Here is a 19,561-nt window from a genome sequence, read left to right as displayed (position 1 = left end):
ACCTAGGACCTAATATATACAATACATATACATACACATGGATAATCCACATACTCTATTTAAATAATAACCCACAGACCACCATTTTTTTACTCACAAGAAAATTCGTCTTGTTTCATTTGAATATTTTCTATATTACTAAAAAATTTTAATGACTTCTTAATAAATATATTTTTTTACTAATAAAAAAAATCATATATATTATTAAGAGAATAAGCAAAATTTTATAGCCAGTGTATATAGGTAATGAAGAAATGACCTTGTATCTCGTGAATTATTGACGTTTTGAAAGATATAAGCTCATCCCGATGTTACACTTCTCAAGACCTTTCATTTGAGTACCCACATCAATTTTTCATATATATATATATATATATATATATATATATATATATATATATATATATATATATATATATATATATATATATATGAAAAATATATAAAAATGCATGTGGGTATTCAAATGAAAGCTCTTGATGAGTGCAACATCGGGATGAGCTTATATCTTTAAAAATGTTAATAATTAAAAAAGTACAGTGCAATTTAACAAGTCATTATTTAATATAGCTAGTTAATCAAATTAATTGAATTATTGCCATCAAATCAGCGATTAAAAAAATTTATTCCTTTGTTCAAAACGCAGATCTATTGAAAAATAATTTATATAAATTTTTTATCTGTCATATCGCGGTTATAAATATTAAATAAAATAATTCTCCTCAAGACAGCTCATTATTTGGCTTACATGCAATTTAACTTAATATTATAACGATCAGTTTTGCCATTAACAAGAAAAAGGAGGAGCCGTGGGGGTTTTATTCGTAAAAGCCTCTAATGTATAACTCGACTTCTCTCTCTTTTTCTCCTGTATTGATACCGGTACAAAACAGACGCGTACTTAACCTTGGATAATAGTTTAGAGTTTTCAGCGAATAAATTAAGATTGGATTATACCAGTCTCAGCATACATTATAGTTTCCTAATACAGTATTTATAGGAACATCTGCAAGACTGTGCAAATAATCATCCATTAAATTCAGACAAAAAAAGAGTAGAAGGATTAATAATAAATAGACAAAAAAAAAGTACTTTGGTCATTTTATGGGACTTTGAGGATATACTTCTTTATGTTTGATGTTGAATGTTGGGCTCGGCAATGAAAACATCTCTTATATATACCCAGTGGTTATTTGTAGAAGGATCATAAAGGATTTAATGCGTCCTGTAAGAGAAGAGGATCCTAAGGGCAGTTTGCCACAATGGATCAAGTCCTTCATCATCCAGCTTCAGAGACTGAGACTTTTATTCGTCTCCATCTTACTCAGACGATAAAATCGTCGCTAAATTTAGCTCCTATTCGCAATAGCAGAAGCAAAGATCAAATCGTTACTTCTTCTCAGTTTGTAGACAGACACTGCACAGAAATCTTGCTGATTATTATCGGGAGTTTTATTTATTTAAAACTAAAATATCTTTTATATAAATTTAGATCTCGTGTCTTATCAAAGCATAATATAGGCGTCATACACATCAGGGCTGATATGAATGATGCTGTCGAACAACTGAACGAGCAGGGGCGGTACGTGAGTGTGGCGGCGTTGCAATTTTCGCGATTGAAAAAATAATAATAACAAACAACGTTGAGAAAATTGTATGCGTGCGATCCGAGCATATATTATTACTGAGAAAAATAATTCGAAAATTCAGTCTTGGCGCCAGATAATTTTTCTATTTCATCGTAGTACTCTGTAGAGTCCTTGGAATTAACATAATGGGTATAATAGTGGAAAGAGAAGGGAAAATTAGTTGAATAAAAATTGACGAAGAATCTAATAAATAAATAAAATTTTATTTTTTCGGTACTTTCTTAAATATTGACGTTTTTAAAGATATAAGCTCATCCCAGTGTTATACTCATCAAAAGCTTTCATTTGAGTATCCACATGAATTTTGATATATTTTTCATATATTCATATATATAAATATATAAAATATATGAAAAATTGATGTGGGTACTCAAATGAAAGGTCTCGATGAGTGTAACATCGGGATTAGCTTATATCTTTAAAAATGTCAATATTTCACAAGAAACAAGGTAATTTCTTAATTATGTGTCTAGAAATAGAGCATTTTCGAATGCAGCCTAAAGACTTATAATAATAAATTAACTATTGATGAGAAAAATTGAAAAGTCACAAATTCAAGTCAAGACCTTTGCAATGACACTAAATTTCACTAAAAAAACTGATTATATCATATGACTATCTTAAAAACAAAATTTTTCTTATTCTCTTAATAATATAAATAATTATTGTGGTATTTTCTATTTCTGTCCTTCAAATGACCCATTAACCTCACTGTGGAATGCTAGTGGTATGAATGTGTCTTCTGTGTATCTAGAGTACTAAACTCATCGTAATAACAGCTCTCCGGATCATCAAGAAACGTAATGTCCTCTTTTATATCGTTCTCTAATGTTCTTACATTAAAACTCTCTTTATTTATTTTTTGCGCTATTATTTTTTACTCTCAATAAATATTTGCGTATTTAAATTTAAGTGTTGGAGTTTAATTTTATTTTCCAACTACAAAGAGCTTTCATTTGTGTTATATTTATGGAAATATTCGCTTATAATGGATGGAGCGATTGCAAAAATAAAAATTCAACAATTGACCATTTTTCTCTATCCTCTACTCGACACATTTATCAAAAATGGTCACACTAGAAGAACTAGTTTCTCGCAGCCTTTTAAATATATTTTTTCCTCACGTATTTATCTATCAACTTGAACTTTTTCCAGCTCAAGTAAAACCGTGTCTAGTTTTTATTTAAACAAGAGCAATTTTCATGTCTATATAACTAAATCTTTAAATAGATTTATCCATAATAGATTCTTCTATTAATTTATACCGTGTCGATTTATATCTTTAAAATTAATTCGATGCTAAAAATACTATTTCACCAATTTCATCACTTATGATGCAACGCAATAACACTAAGAGTTTCATTAAAATAATTGCAGGATAATGGCTCAAAAATGAGGGAACAATTTTTAGTGACTGTAACATTTAATCACCAACAAATTGAAAATGACTTTTTTTTTTATTTTGTTGGCTAATAAATAAAAATTATTTATTGCGAGTCGAATTTTAGATTTATAGACGCGTTGATTTGCGAGCGTTAATCTTTATCGAATTTTGACAAGGTTGAAATCCTTTTGTTAACCTTGCATGATGAAAAAAAAAATCACGCGTGGTTATAAAAAACAAAATAAAAATTAAATAATCAATCTTGAGTTTTAAAAGCTGAGCGCGTGGTTATCTCATTATGAATTGCTCTCTATTAAGATAAAAGGAAGAGGAAAAAATTATCTTGACATTAATTAAAATGTTTAATTAATTTCTCTTTCTTTAGCTGCATCTCGAGACTAAGGTCTGACTGTTAACGCGTTCTTAACTAATTGCTTAGACTGAAATAACCCAGATGCCAGTAAAAAGTGACATATAATTAATATAATGGTATTTATATATAAAAAAGTCCTTATTTATTTTAAATTCCTTTAAAATGATCAAACTTAGTTGATTTATTTCAATTGTTGTTTTTTTGGGCAAAGTTTTATCCTTTAAGAATTAAAAAATATTTGTAAACATTAAAATTTTGCTTTATTGAACAATGACTTTTGTTAAATTGCACTGTACTTTTTTAACTATCGACATTTTTAAAGACATAAGCTCATCCTGATGCTATACTCATCAAGAGCTTTCATTTGAGTACCCATATGCATTTTTGATATATTTTTCATATATTCATATATTCATATATATATATATATATATATATATATATATATATATATATATATATATATATATATATAAATATAAGAAAAATTGATGTGGGTACTCAAATGAAAGGTCTTGATGAGTATAGCATCAGGATGAGCTTATATCTTTAAAAATGTCAATAGTTCACGAGATACAAGGTCATTTCTCAATTATGTATCTAGATTAAATTTAAACTAACTTTAAATATAATTTGGTAAAAACTATTAACAAATTTCACAAAATTGACAAAAAATTTTTTAATCTCAACAATTTAATAATAAATTCAATGTCACAAATAAAATAATGGCCAAAAAAAATTTATTTAAATAAAAAAAATATTCAAAATTTTTTTTTTCGCAATTTTACCAATGTCTCGACGTAATCAGTATACAAAGTATAAAATAAAAAGATAATTTAAAAGTAAGGGTGATGAGTACAAGTTAAATAGCCAGATTGAAATAAATATGTCTCACATCATGTGAATGAACGTAACATTTTGGCATGTCATCTCTAATTTAATAAACGAAGCTTGCGCATTTCCGTCAGTAAATCCTAAATACACTGGACGATATAATATGATATATAATATAATAATAATAACTTAACATGAAAATTAAAGATCGTCGAACTGAACTTTATATTACTATATTATAAATATTATATTATTATTATTATTATTATTATTATTATTATTATTATTATTATTATAATACTTATACTTTGTGGCACTTGGCATCGGTCTCGCTTACGTCTGGACGACGTCTTATAAATTCTGCAGCCTCCCCACTGCTGGGTGGTTGCACCTGGCCAGCAGTCTCGAGGTGCAGAGTGCAGAGTACCGAAGGGAGGGAGAATTGGCATCTCTGCGGCGTGACCCTCGGTGACCTCTCGGCATCGGCTCGTGCTCTCTCTCGATTCCCGATCGACCTTTCGCCTCGATTTCCGTTCTTGCAACGGCCTCGGAATATTTTCCAGAGTCTTTTCCTCCTGAATCAACTCCTGTTCCTACTAACCAATTCAAAAAAAAAAAAAAAAAATTTACCCAATGTAATAAAAAAAGTCAGTAATTTGATTTTGTTCTTCTGCGCACAGAATCTACCGAATATTCGGCTCTGGGATACTTTTTTTTACATAAGATTTCAGTCGCAAGTAGATCGTGTGCTATTTCACCCTCTGGATCATTGCCATAGATCTCTCAGCCTCTATTTTAGCCCAATTTCCTCTTTTAATTTCTCTTTACTTATATTTCCACTCGTTGAAAATTCTTGGCAACTATTTTCTTGGAGAATTTTTTAGTCCGGAATTAAAATATACTGCAGAGAAATAAAATACTTTTGTGAAACTCTTCATCGCTAAAATATTAAAAAAAAAAAATTTTTATACAAAAATCTATGCAAAGGTGCTTTTATCCTCTATAGTGTATTCAAATAAATTTCACAATTATATTTATTAAATATTAATAATTTAATTTATTTGAAAACAATTATTTAATTTATTAAATTTTGATAAATAATTTATTAACTGTTAACAAATGATTTTTTAACATCATAGAATTTAATAAATATTTATTAACGGTTAATAAATTAAATAATTGTCTTAAAACAAATTAAATTATTACTAATTAATAAATCCATCTATCATTGTGCGGAACACTCAGTAATATTTTTTATTTACTGCAATTTATGAAATTAAAATTTTCTTTCGCTGAATTTTATTTAACATTATCTATTTTATCAAATAAAATTCACACAGATAGCAATAAATCTTTTTAAAAATAATTTTTTTCAAATATTATCATTATCAAGTGTTTACTTTTCGTATAAAAGTGTCTGCACATATTCTCATATGAAAACAAAAATAAAAGCCCGAAGGTACTGCACAATCATGTGTACACATCGAATACATTATACATTTGTCTTTTTCTATTTAACATCCTGATATACATGCACATTACTCGCCCTCAAAGCTGAAGCGTTAGTTCTTATCTAGACTCTTAGTTTTGGTTATATTTACTGTACCGATCAGCCAGCATGCACAACCGAGGTAATGTACGCGTACATAGTTAAGAGTTTGTGCATGTTGTGTACTCTAGAGAGACTAGATATCCTATACAATCTCGCTTTTATTTTATTTTACTCAAAAAATATAGATTTATTGTTCTTTATATTCACTTAACATTTCATTGTTAGATGTTACGGTAATTATTGGAGATATAAGTTAGGTGAGAGGCTAAATAAGCTGTGAGAACTTTTATTTATTTATTGTAGGAGATAAAGGATCAGGTGTTCTAGAAACTAAAAGTCAGAAAAATTTTTAAATGAAAATAAAAGTGATTTTTTAATTTAATTTATTTAAATATAAAAAATATTTTATAATTAATTATCATTTATATTTTAATATAAATTACGATCTTATGGATTGTCTTAATAACTTTTCACTCTCAAGACTTTTTTATGATCATAAAATATTTTAAAATTGTTATTTAAACTCAAAGTTTGAAATAAAAAAGAAACTTGGGTGATAAATTTTTTTTTATTAACTTTAATAAATTTTTTGCGGCCATAAATGTGTGAAGATATATTCTTCTGAATTATTATTCGCAAGACGTTATCAAACAAACAAAAATCTGCGTCATAGCTGTTGAGTCATTGAGCATTTAATTACCATTTATTGGTAAGTAGCTGTTTAAAGATCCAAATCTGTGTACGTCAAATTACGAGAAACATAAACGTGCAGTGATTACAAAAAATAAAAAGTATTTAATTGTGAGAAGAAAGTCAATATTTATGATACTTTTCTATTAAATATTTTTCTTATTTAATTGAAACTGACCGGTGTAATTCAAAAATGAAATTAAAACCACCCGGATTAACTGTTCACTTAGATTATATTGAAATATTTTTTATTATATAAATATATTATCATACTACCATACTCCGCACATTTTTATCACGTCACAGATCATTAATGTGTATTATCGTCAATCTACACACTTCACCCGAGTTTAAAGTAGATCATTATCGAATCGATGCCGGATGTTACTTTAAACAGCTCGGACATATCGAAATCGATCGAAAGGGTCGATAAGTCTCAGAAGGTTGTCATTAAAAATAAATAACACGAAAAAAAAAAATCATCTCTAGAAAATTATAAATATTTACTTTCTCAATGCAATTTTACGTTATCATTATCATTTAATTAACGCAGCCTTCCTGATTGCTTGATAAAAAAATCATTTTATTCCATTTATTCAATCTATTTTATTAAAATATTTAACTCGATAAAAAGTGGACAGAAAAAAAATGTTCTTGAATCAAATATATAATTTTCTTGATTTGAAAAAAAAAAAATTCTTGAAATAATAAATTTTTCTTGATTTAAGGAAATTTTACTTTATTTAAGAATTTCTTTAATTTTTAATTTTTATTTTTTAATTTCACTGCCTTAACATTGAAATTAAATAATAAATAAATAAATTACCATCTTTTAAATAATTTTCTTGATTCAGGAATTTTTGTCTCGAATCAAATTAATTTTTTTTTTTTTTTTTTAGTGTGGAGCATTCACATCTCGGATGATAGATAAATAAATAAATAAATAAACATAATAAATGCAATAGGAATGAAATAACTAGGCAATTGTCCGCTGATAAATCTAATCTTTATTCAATACTCATTTTGATCGTAAATTAACGCTCATGTGTGTATATATACTGGAGCAAACGTGCATTAATACGTGTATTAATTCACTCGGTAAGAGATTATGTAGATATATATGACCGAAGATCCACATAACCGGGGAGATAAACCTCCTGGCCGACGATCGGTGTCAGTTAATCGTGACTGGCAAGCTCGTGCGTTAAACGGATCGTTACCTCGAGTTGTTAGTATTGTTAGTACGTTTGCTATCCGATTCATACAAACATGCTGGAGCAGTGATCGAAACCAGCCGGCCGCCCGAATAGAATTACCAGTATGTAGGATCATAAGTACAGCAATATGTGTGGAAATATCTACACCGCTCATATATATTAAGTATAAGCGGACGTAGGATGTATTAATACGAGTTAGAGATACGTGTGTAAATTCTGTATGTATGTTAACTTGACTATAAAGATAAAGAGAGTAAAAGAGCTGTACGTCACTACCAGTTAACTTTAGTCTTTAATGTACGCTGCGTACATATAAAATAACACACATGGATGTAACAATATCTCCACATGTGTAGGACAGCACCGGTAATATACTTGGCAATGTTATATGTTATATTATATGGACCATGGGGCAGCGGGCGTCAGTCAGATCAAGAACAGGCAAATATAACGGCCGGGATCGATAATATCGCATGCTGATGCTGATGCTGATGCTGATGCTGTACTGGTTGCTATTATTAGTAACAACCGTCCTACACGGTTAGATATATTCTCCTCTATATGCAAAAGAGAGAGAGCTAAGCACTAATTTGTTATTCACCTTTACCCTCGTCGCTGGACCGAGCTAGAGTATGCTTGGATCGAGAGTATAAACTAGATGTTTGTATGTATGGATAATATGCATATGCTACTTCCGAGAAAACACGTATTTAGTTCTCTCTCGGTTGGTATGTCATTTTTTTTTTTTTTGCGAGTATTTTTAAAATATTCACGTATGTAAGTATAACCACACGTACTACTAAGCGACTTTAAATTTATGTCGCACAGGTGGCACGTATCTAGTTGCATCTTAAATTCTTTATTAAGTACTTCCGAGACTATGATTTATTTATAAATTTATTGTTTTATTTATATTTTTATGTACATTAATGCATTTATGATTGCTGATTTTTATTTTAAGTGGAAAAAAGGATTAGAATCTTGATAGTGTGATAATTAATTACTTTAAATAAAGTTTTGTGAGAGAAAAAAAAATTTTCTTGGCTTATTGGCTTAAAATTTGAAGCAATTAAAGTAATTTTTAAATAAAATTTATTTATTTATCAATTTCAATAAATTCTTGAGCCAAGAAATTGTCAGGATATTTTTTTTTCTCCACGTAATGTTTAATGTTAATTCCTAAGCTTGCTGTTTCTTGGATTTTCCTTTAATTGCCGTAAGCAATTATCAGCTTGAAATTTAAGTGCAAAAAAATTATTTATTGCTGGTTGTATAATCAGAGGAAAATTATGCTGAAGATGATGCCCAACTACGAGCACATAGACAATATTGAAGCGTAAATAACAATAAAATGTCTGGCAGTACAGTAGAGTACCTAGTCGTGAAGATCTGACATGAAATAAAAGATTTTGTTCGGTATCGTTATCTCGCAATCAACAATTCGCTCGTTAACTATAAAGTAAACACCTCGAGGATTTAAACGTCACCTTTTTTGGCCTTGACATCATCTACTGGATCATTTCTTTCATAATGTATAGTTAAATACACATGCTCCGTCGTGTGTTACAAGCTTTTAATTTTGTTTTTATGTCAGGCTTTGTCTCTTTTTTTAATACTTAAGACAAGTCGGGCAGCTATAATGGCTTATAAAAAGCTGTTGGCGTAAATATCTGAAGGTTATTAGTTATTGGTGTAATGCTGTGTTTTTTAACCATGCAATTATCAACTAAAAAACACTTTATTAATAACTTTATCAATATTATGTCTGTGCTCTTTTTTCCTTCAATGTTAGGCAGTAATATCTTTTATTTTTAAACCATCAAATTTATGTTTTAAGATTATTTCCAGTCGGGCTTTAAATTTTTATTCTGAAAAATTTTACTACACTTTAAAGAATAATCTTTTATGGTCAATATAAGATTTCTTCTTGAATATTTTACTGCAGCTCAGATGGTTTAAATGATTCGCGCATTTAGAATGATAATATTTCATAAAATATAACTGTTAACATTATTTAGTATCTTATCAAAATGCAATAATGGAAATATGGATTTTTTTTTTTTTAGTTTATAGTTTGTTTTATCAGCTATTATTTATCTCAAGAACAATAATAGCAGACAATTTATATTTATACTTGTTATCAATCTATTTAAATTTCAATAAGTTTACAAAATAATAGAGGCCTTCGAAATAAATTATTGATTGATATGAACTATTTAGTTTTAAAAAATTTTAGCTTTAAGATAAGCTCTAAATAAACTAACGATGTAGTAAGAAATGATCTTGTATCTTGTGGACTATTGACATTTTTAAAGATATAAGCTCATCTCGATGTTACACTCATCAAGACCTTTCATTTGAGTACCCACATGCATTTTCATATATTTTTTATATATACATATATATAATATATATAAATATATGAAAAATTGATGTGGGTACTCAAATGAAAGGTCTTGAGAAGTGTAACATCGGGATGAGCTTATATCATTAAAAATTTCAGAATTAAAATTTTTTTAAATATAAAAAAAAAATTTTATAAAATTAAAAAATTCAAAATTTCTAAAAAATAATTAATTTATCAACTCTTTGGCCTAATGTGTAATATACCCATTTTTCTCACGAAAATCCGGCATACAAGTAAAGAAATGAAAGTTAGTGAATATATAGGATCATAAGAATAAATAAATATTTTCAATTGCCAACATTGTCGTACTTCCATATGAGAATACGCATAATAACGTTCCAGAAAAGCCTGGATAGTGACTCGCCCTTTATTTGTCCATTTGTGGAATTCAAAACCGCTGTCAAGCCGTTTTATTGTCGCTCATGCGCCTTATAAAAGCCCATATGTGTAACAGCGATAAATGTTACAGGACTTACATGTATCTCGAGCACACTTATGCATGCAGAAAAATAAAAATACGGTAAAAATCAAGGTGTAGCAGCAGTTTACCTCGTTCCCCGCACAAAAGCGAATTTGAAAAATCGATCGGCCACTAAATAAATTATAAAACAACGAAATAATGAAGTACAATGTATAAAGTGAAGTAAAGACTGGTCAGGTACTCAAAAGAGAATCTCAATCTTAATCATCTATAAAATAAAATAATACTATATACATGCATATATGCAACAACGACCTCACCACGACCTTGTCCCTTCTTCACTCTGTCTTGCTCTGAACAACAAGCAGGGACGCCTTCTCTGTGTATCGATAACCCATAAATTTGACTTGGCGTCTTATTTACGATACTGCTTATGCTCTTGCCCGTTTAGTTGCGCTGGTATGTCCAAGGCGGTCGCAGTCTTGCCTACCATGACCTACGACAACGTCTATACTTATATACATATATATTACTAAATCAAACAGCACTCATCTCCTTTAATTTTCATTTATAACAGGACAACTCGAGTAATTTATTCTGTTCAATTGATTCTCTATATGTCTACTACATTCTTAATTTACATTTTTATTTTTTCAATTAATATTATTCACTTTATTGCTTTTATTTTCATACTGAACATCACCAGGGACTTTGTGTAATTTATTTGTCAATTCAATTTAATTTATATTATTAAGACAATAAGTAAAAATATTAAAATATCTTGTAAAATATTGACATTGTTAAAAATAAAAGCTCATCCCGATGTTACACTCATTAAGACTTTTCATTTGAGTACCCACATCAATTTTTCATATATTTATATATATTATATATATGTATATATGAAAAATATATCAAAATGCATGTGGGTACTCAAATGAAAGCTTTTGATGAGTATAACACCGGGATGAGCTTATTTCTTTAAAAATGTCAATAATTAAAAAAATACAGTGCAATTTAACAAAAACAATTTACATTATACTTATTCTCTTTTATTTTATTTTTTTTTTTTTTTTTTTTTTTCAATCACTAGAGATTTATTTTCTGGTAAGTTTTATCGCCGCAAAGTGGTTTAATTCTATACGTACTCTAAAAAAAAAATTATAAGTCAATTGTCAGTGTGCCAAAAAGTAAACCAGAAATGTAAAACAACCGAGCGTAATAAGCTTGTTGATAGCGTCCAAGTCTGGGTCCTTTCGTCCGTGCAAAATTACTTGGGATACCTTTAGAATGTCGGAACATTTGGCAAAAAATCAAATTTCATTATTCACTTCTTGTCTCCGTCTTAACATTATTATTTACAAGTGATACTTAAACATTGATTCAACTATTTGAAACTGAGTATGGCGCTAACAGAAATAAATTTTCTTAGAATTTAATTTCATTATTTTGCATTTCAAAAGACACCGTAAAGAGTTTAATTAAAATTCTGTGCATAGGTTATTTAATACGAATGATAGTAAAAAATGCGTTATGGCGCAAACACTGCCGTATCTTTGGATCTAATATTCATTGAAATAAAAAAATAAAAAATTCAATTATTTAGTAGTTGAATAAAAAGTCAAATTAATAAATAAGTACACTCACAAATAAATTATTTCAATCAAAAAAAAAAGATAACAAACATGATGAAAAATTTTTTACCAGCTTTTATAATTACTCGCATTAATTAAAACTGAAAAAATAAATGTACCGCGTAGCAGTTGAGTGTTGAGAATATAAATAACGATTTTAAAATATTGTAATTTAATTCACTTGTGAACAAAACTTTTTCGATTACATTACATTACAAGTATTATAAGTATTAAAATTACCATTAAAATAAATCCAGTTGATCTCAACAACTTTTGAATATGTTGATAAAAAGCGAGCTAATGCATAATTAGTTTCAATAATAATGAAAATGAATAATTTTAATTAATGACCGGGTGATTTATTTATAAATTAAAGTTATTTATCAAGGTCTTGTGATTAACGAAAAATAAAATTTTTTGACGCAATAACTTAAGTTTTGAGATGACATTACGCCACTTCTCGAAGCGAAGGAAGTCGAGTAGAGGCAGTAGTAGAGGAGGATGAAAAGTAGCCGTGCGCGTAACCGTCGACGAGTTACCTCAAAATAGATGAATACATGCAATGTCAGTTTTTGAAAGAGAAAGACAAACAAGTATTTATTAACCGACTAACTAGCAAACTAACCAACCAACTGACGTATTTTTATGAATAATCTACTTTTTTTTTTTTTTTTTTTTTGGAGAGAGAGAGCGAATGTCGAAATCCAGTACGGGTAACAGAGACTTGTACGTCACTCGTAAAGTCAAGGTATTTTATTTTATTATATCGTTTATGTTTTTCTTGTCTCTTGTAATGCCAAAAATAACATTCAAACATACACTGATTACTCCATGCTCTAGTTTTTTTTTTTTTTATTTTATAAATCTCTTATCCCATTGACTATCTGTTTGGTTTAAAACTCGATACATTTTGCCTTTAAATTCCATTAAACGCTCATTAACAGTCGCCTTGATTTTTATTTTTAACTGTTAAGTCATTTTTAGACGTTTGAATTTTTTCATAAATTTTTTTCCGCTTAAAAATAAACTATTACGAAATAAAAATAATAATTTTAGATATTTAAAGGGTAATTTATGTATCAGCTGGAATTTTAAAGATTATTCAATTAAATTAAAATAAATAAACAATTAATTATGTAGGTATTATCGAAGGTGTACTATAAATATCGATAAGTGGATAAAAATAAACAAATTAATTATCAATAATGGGAAAATAATGTTTTGAATTAATTAAATCGACGGTATAGAATTAAATATATATTTAATGATGAAATAAAAGGCAGAAAATTCTATTTATATCGAATTATAGGAAACAAATAAATGAATGAACGGGTAAGTGAGTGAATGAATGAATGACAATTAATTAAAATAGTTATTTGTATAAAAGCTTGATACTGATATAAGAGATAAACGAGTTTTCATTGGGTAGAAAAACATTTAATGACGTCAATCCTTTTCGATTAAACAAATGCGTGATTCGCATGAAGAATCATCATTGACTAATAAGTGTGTATTATTCTAGACACATTTATATCTCTTTCACTTTAGACTCGAGACATTACTTTACCAAGTAAGAGCACAAACACTGTTATGCTCATTTTTTATCCTCACTGTCACTGTCACTGTCATTGTCATTGTTACCGTTCAAGTGCAAGAGCCATTGTAATCGGTAAAGGATCGTCTGGTAGATAGAATTCACAAAACAGCAACTGATAATAAACAATCGATCCAACTACTAACTAACCAACATTATTCACCAGACATATCGGCTGACATTTTAATTAACGTCAATTTATTTCTCCAATGTTTAGTTTATTAAATTTTTCATTTTATTAATCAGCTCTTCTTCGAATGGAGAATTTTTTTTCTATTTTTTTAATTTTTTTTTTGTACATTAGTACAAGGCCCACGGAAAAAATAAATTTTTTATCGGAGAAAAATAAAACGATGGAATAATTATATACAGCCAAATTAGTTTGAATAAATAAAGTAAATTAATTTTTTCATCAATGTCAAGAACAGAAGCAGAGGCGGGTCTGACTTAAGTAAAATATATACGCATGAGACAGTGATGTATATTCTGTAATAGTAACAATTAAAATAATTTAAGTACGGGAAAAAATAAGAACGAAATGACGATGATGATGATGAAGAACAAGAACAAGAAGTTGATGTTTAAATAAAAATCAAATAAAATTATGTATATCCTGGAGCAAAGAATAAAGAAAGGATTTACAATATCTCCTGGTTAAAAATTTAAAGTTCTCTTCAATACACTCCATCGTAACTATATAACCGGTATGGCTTCTACTCTTCCATTCCGCGGTTACTACGAACGCTCAAAATATATACATATTATATGTAGTTTAAGTTTATATTTATAAGTATCCTTGCGAGTGTCGGAGTACTCGTAACCCACGGGGAATGGATTTATATGTGATGTCAGATATAAGAGAAAGAGTGAGAGGGACTGAGTAGGGGGAGTTGATCCTACAAAGGGGAAATCTCTTGAATAAAGGACTTGAGAGTAAGAACAGTTCAAGGTGCTCACGATGAATTAATGATTCAATATTTTTATTTACTTTTTTCCCGTACATGTATGTCTTCTTCATCTTTTCTTCTTCATCATTCGCACCTTGAATAGTTTACTTTTTTTACTGCTTTCATTTATTTATTTTTTCTTTCTTCTCTTCGCATATATGTACAGTATCTTTTACCGTGTACATTATGCAGAGTTCTTTTTCTGATTGCATCCGGAAGAAATAGTTGAGTAACCGGATGCTTTATTTTACAGGCTGATTCGCAGGTGTACAATCGTTTTGCATGTAAATACATTTTTGAACGTACTAGAGTTTTTTTTTTTTTTTTACAATTAATTAATTTTTAGCGAAATTTACACAATAAAAAAAATTAATTGGATCAAAAAAATAATTTTGAAAAATTTTATCTTCTTGATTTGAATAGAAAAATTCTTAAGGGGCTATTTTGGTCTAGAAGCCTAAATTTTAACAATTTTTTAAACGAATATAATAAAAAAATAAAAAACATTCTTTTATGTGATATTTATTGTCATTTTAAAAATAAAAATAAATTGGTAAAAAAAAATCAGAAATTCGACAAATTACAGGCCGGTGGGGGCTAAAAAAGAAATTTTAATGAAAAATTTTTCGACTCAATTCAAGACAATAAAACTTGTCAAAATTATTTTCTTGGTTCAAGAATTTTTCTTTTGATTCAAGTAAATTTTTTTTTCAGCGTATTGCAACAAATAAAATTTTATTTAACTTCTTACTCAAGACTGTTATAATAACATTAATTTTCATCACTATCTAATCTCTTTTAATTAAAATATACATGGATATTTGTAGAATTTACAATTATGTATTATTTATTAATATCCCCATTGTTATAAATAAATAACAATATTAATAATTAATAATTAACAATAAAAAAATCAATAAAAAAATTTTGATTGCCCAATTAACCCTTTAAAAATGTCGGATAGAATGATTAATTAAAATTTTATCTCGGATAACAAATGGAGGGTTAACCTCGGCAATGAAGCAGATAATTAAGGTCATTCTTGTATAGCTCGGTAACACGTACCCAACACGTGTGCATACACATGCTCGTGTTACATGTGTTTTATTATTACACTTATTACATAAATTATTCAACACTCGTACGGACCAATACAGACGTTAAAATAAAGCAGGATGCTGCGTATCAAACAGCTGAGGTGTCATCTGTCCAAAACATCAATTTCTCTATCAAACGCACTTCCGTTCCTGAATTCAATAAAATATCGGGTCTAAAAATTATTTTCATTGAAGGAAATGAATAATTTGGTTTAAATTTTGGCTTATTTGTGTTTTAGATCGGCCACGCATTGCCCCCGCCACCCGCGCCTTTTTCTGGGCACCAACAGCAAAAGCAAGATATTTCACCGCCGAGAGGACCGCGGACTCTTTTACTACGCCGCAGCGAAAATGGATTTGGATTTACCCTTCGCCACTTTATCGTCTATCCGCCCGAGTCCTGCTGTGTAAGTGATCCATTATTTTGATACTATTAAATCAGAGTGTCTGTACTGGTAATTAGATTTATTGTTTGCTATCCTGCGACAATTTAATTACTTAATTTACTTATGAGTTAATTAATTCATTCAATTATGGAAATTCTAATTCAGTTCGTTAATCAAAAGTTTGGACACTAGAGGATAATAATTCAGTGAATTTTTATTTATAATTATTTTTTTTTTATTTTAGTTCAGAAAATTTAATAAATAACCTGAGATTTAGGCGGATTAATTTATATCGAATAATTTATAGGGATTAAAAGTATTCTTGTATTTTTAATCTTTAAAAACTTTTAGTAAAAAAAAAATTTTTTTTTTTTGTGAATTTTTTTTATCAAGAAATAAATTTGGTAAATATTAAGTCCCAAGTCACAATAATAATGCATGACATTTTATGTTTTAAAATTTTTACTGAAACCTGCTTAGAATTTTTATAAAGAAGAAATATATATTCATATTTATTTTAAAATTGGAATAAATTTTTTAAGTATTTATAAAATAAAATTTTGGTGAATTTAGAGCATATTATATTATTATTAAAAATAAAATATAAATGTATTACTTATTGTCTAGAATTTATTCGCTTTATCATAAAAAATTAAAATAATTGAGCATTAAGTGAATACTAAATGATAATTATCATAAGTAAAGATAAGTAATATAAATATAAGAAAATAGGCCAATGTATTGTGCCTAAAAAAACAATGTTTAGATAAAAATAATCTATATTATTAAGAGAACAAGCAGAATTTTGTGGCCAGTGTATTTATATAATAAAATAATAGATCGATAATTGAGAAGTGATCTTGTATCTCGTGAACTATTGACATTTTTAAAGATACAAGCTCATCTCGACATTATACTCATCGAGACCTTTCATTTGAGTACCCACATCAATTTTTCATATATTTTATATATTTATATATATATATATATATATATATATATATATATATATATATATATATATATATATATATGTATATATGAAAAATATATAAAAAATGCATGTGGGTACTCAAATGAAAGCTCTTGATGAGTGTAACATCGGGATGAGCTTATATTTTTAAAAACGTTAATATTAAAGAAAATAGGCCAATGTATTGTGCCTTAAAAAATAATATTTAGATAAAAATAATGAATATAAAATTAAAATAGATGCTGCCAGGACACGAGCGGACGAAAATCGAGGAGCCAATGGACACAATTTTCGTAAAACAAGTCCGTGCAAATTCACCAGCAGCTGAAGCAGGCCTCCGGACCGGAGACCGCGTCGTGTCAGTAGACGGCGTGCCAACTCGCGGCGAGCAGTACGCGAGTGTCGTTCAGAGAATCCAGCAAGCAGAACCTTGGCTGCGACTTCTGGTAGTTTCTAAAGACGACGATTTTTTGCAAAAGGTAAATTAATAATAAAATAAATAAAAAAACTAAATTTACATTTGAAATAATGAAAAAAAAATTCCAGTTTTTCGGTGACACTGCGCACAATCCCGAGACGAACCAACGACCAGCTCGCCTGCGATCTCCCGATAAGATATTGCAGAAGCAGCGTCGGTCAATGAGCATGATTCCCGGGCCGTCATCAAGAGCAAGACAGTCTTGGGTTTGCCAAACGCTTCCAGGGTCGGAGAACCAAGGCACGGCGGGTTCTTCTTACCGACTGAGAGAGGAGGCTCTGAAGGACCAAGCAGCGAACAAAATGACGACCTCGGTGCCTAATATTCAGCGACGGCCGCTGATTGAAGCTCGGAATCATGAGAGTATGTACGGGCGTACGGACGACAGGAGCCAGCGGAGATCGTTACCGCAGCAGCAAGATATCATTGATCCTATGGGACAGGCTTATCGATCTCCGCCGGACGCAAAATTCCATCTGTACGACCGTACCCGGTCAGAGTCGATCTACTCTCGGCCCAGCAGCGAGCAAATCTACGACAAGATCAAGGATCCTATTTACGAGCGAGTTAGACCAGATTTAAATACGTTCAGCAAGTCGCTGGACCATCAGTATCCGATGTCTCGCGCTGAGCCCCAAGTACCAATTTACCGGCCGGGAAGACGCATCGTTACCCGACGCGCCAGCGAAGGCAGCGGCCCGATTAATGATCCCGAGGGTGATGGAGGCGGAAATGGAGGACAGGCTTACAGCAACAACGAAGGATTCAAGTCAGCTGGAGACCCGAGATCTAGATTGAGTGTAGAATCACGACAAGATTCGTCACCGCTCAGCAAAGATAGCAGTATATCTTCTTCCTACGAGTCAACCTCGACGCTCACTGGGAACGAATGCTCCGACGATTCTATAATGACGAGACTGAGAAAGAGTTTTGAACAGAAGGAGGAATTTTTACGACGTCCCAGTCATCCTATCGGCTGGCTGCTGCCTGATGAAACCGCGAGGATCAATCAGAGTCAGGGGGTCATTCAAAGGGAGTTTTATGCCCGACCGCAAAAGCTTCAGCGGCAGGTTTGGCCGCCGAACGAACAGCAGAGTCCACAAAATCAGCAGCAGCAAAGTGGTGAACCTACGCATCAACCGCTCACTCGGAACAACACTCTGGAGAGAGCTAAAAATAATAAACCGAGTAATCAGAATTTACAGCGAGTTAGAGGTGACATCGTTGAAATCAGCAATGACGTGGTTAATTCTAATGACGTGGTTAAGAATGGCGAACGCGAAGGAGCTCAGGCGATACGTGATCGATTTTATTCATCTCTGTATGACACCAACAACCAGTACGGCAAGGAGAATAATTTTAATAATTATTCTCCCGGGAAAGCTAACAGTGACTCACCGAATCGCAACACTCCCAATTCCTCGCCGAGAAATACGAGCAATAATAAAAATACTTTTATTACTACTTTGTCGAGGATACATGAGAATGTTACGCAGCAGCAGCAGCAGCAGCAGCAGCAACAGCTGGAGCAGCAGCAGCAACAGCAGCAACAGCAGCAGCAAGAGCAGGGTGAACTTAGGAACGGGACTTCTTCGCTACCTTCTTCACCTGGACCAGATAAGAAGGCCGAAAAGTTCCCCGTGCCGCCTCAGGGGCTTCAGATTGTTTCTAGACGGGCCAAACAGTTTGAATCTGGAAGGCTACTCAGCGACGACGATGAACCGACTAGTGATAGGACTAATTTGTACAAAAGCGAGCTTTCGAGGTTGTCGAATAAAAGGAGCGTTCCTAATGTCGCTGTTAGGAAACGAGAATTTGAATCTAAAGCTGAGTTTCATGATGGAAGAAGAATTGCCGCTAATCGCGAAAGTAAATCGTTAGATTCCGGTGAGTTTATTTTCTTGAATATAATTTTTATTTTTTGC

General features: G+C 30.3%; 1 protein-coding gene across 13 annotated transcripts in view; it reads left to right on the top strand.

Moving 5' to 3' along the window:
* The window catches only part of Rhogap19d (Rho GTPase activating protein at 19D), a 120,866-nt gene that overhangs the window by 75,554 nt on the left and 25,751 nt on the right, over positions 1 to 19,561 (top strand). For all 13 annotated transcript variants that reach the window (XM_074246722.1, XM_074246720.1, XM_074246724.1 and 10 more), the window contains 3 exons: positions 16,039 to 16,206; positions 17,398 to 17,637; positions 17,705 to 19,523. In XM_074246722.1, the coding sequence (XP_074102823.1) occupies positions 16,039 to 16,206; positions 17,398 to 17,637; positions 17,705 to 19,523 (2,227 nt within the window). The remainder of the gene's footprint in view (positions 1 to 16,038; positions 16,207 to 17,397; positions 17,638 to 17,704; positions 19,524 to 19,561) is intronic.

Source organism: Cotesia typhae, unplaced genomic scaffold, assembly GCF_013202065.1.
Source record: "Cotesia typhae breed Kobodo isofemale line unplaced genomic scaffold, CoteBio_Ctyphae contig_48, whole genome shotgun sequence".
Lineage (NCBI taxonomy): Eukaryota > Metazoa > Arthropoda > Insecta > Hymenoptera > Braconidae > Cotesia > Cotesia typhae.
The sequence above is the reverse complement of the archived record's forward strand: the minus strand, read 5'-3'. Positions and strand labels throughout refer to the sequence as shown.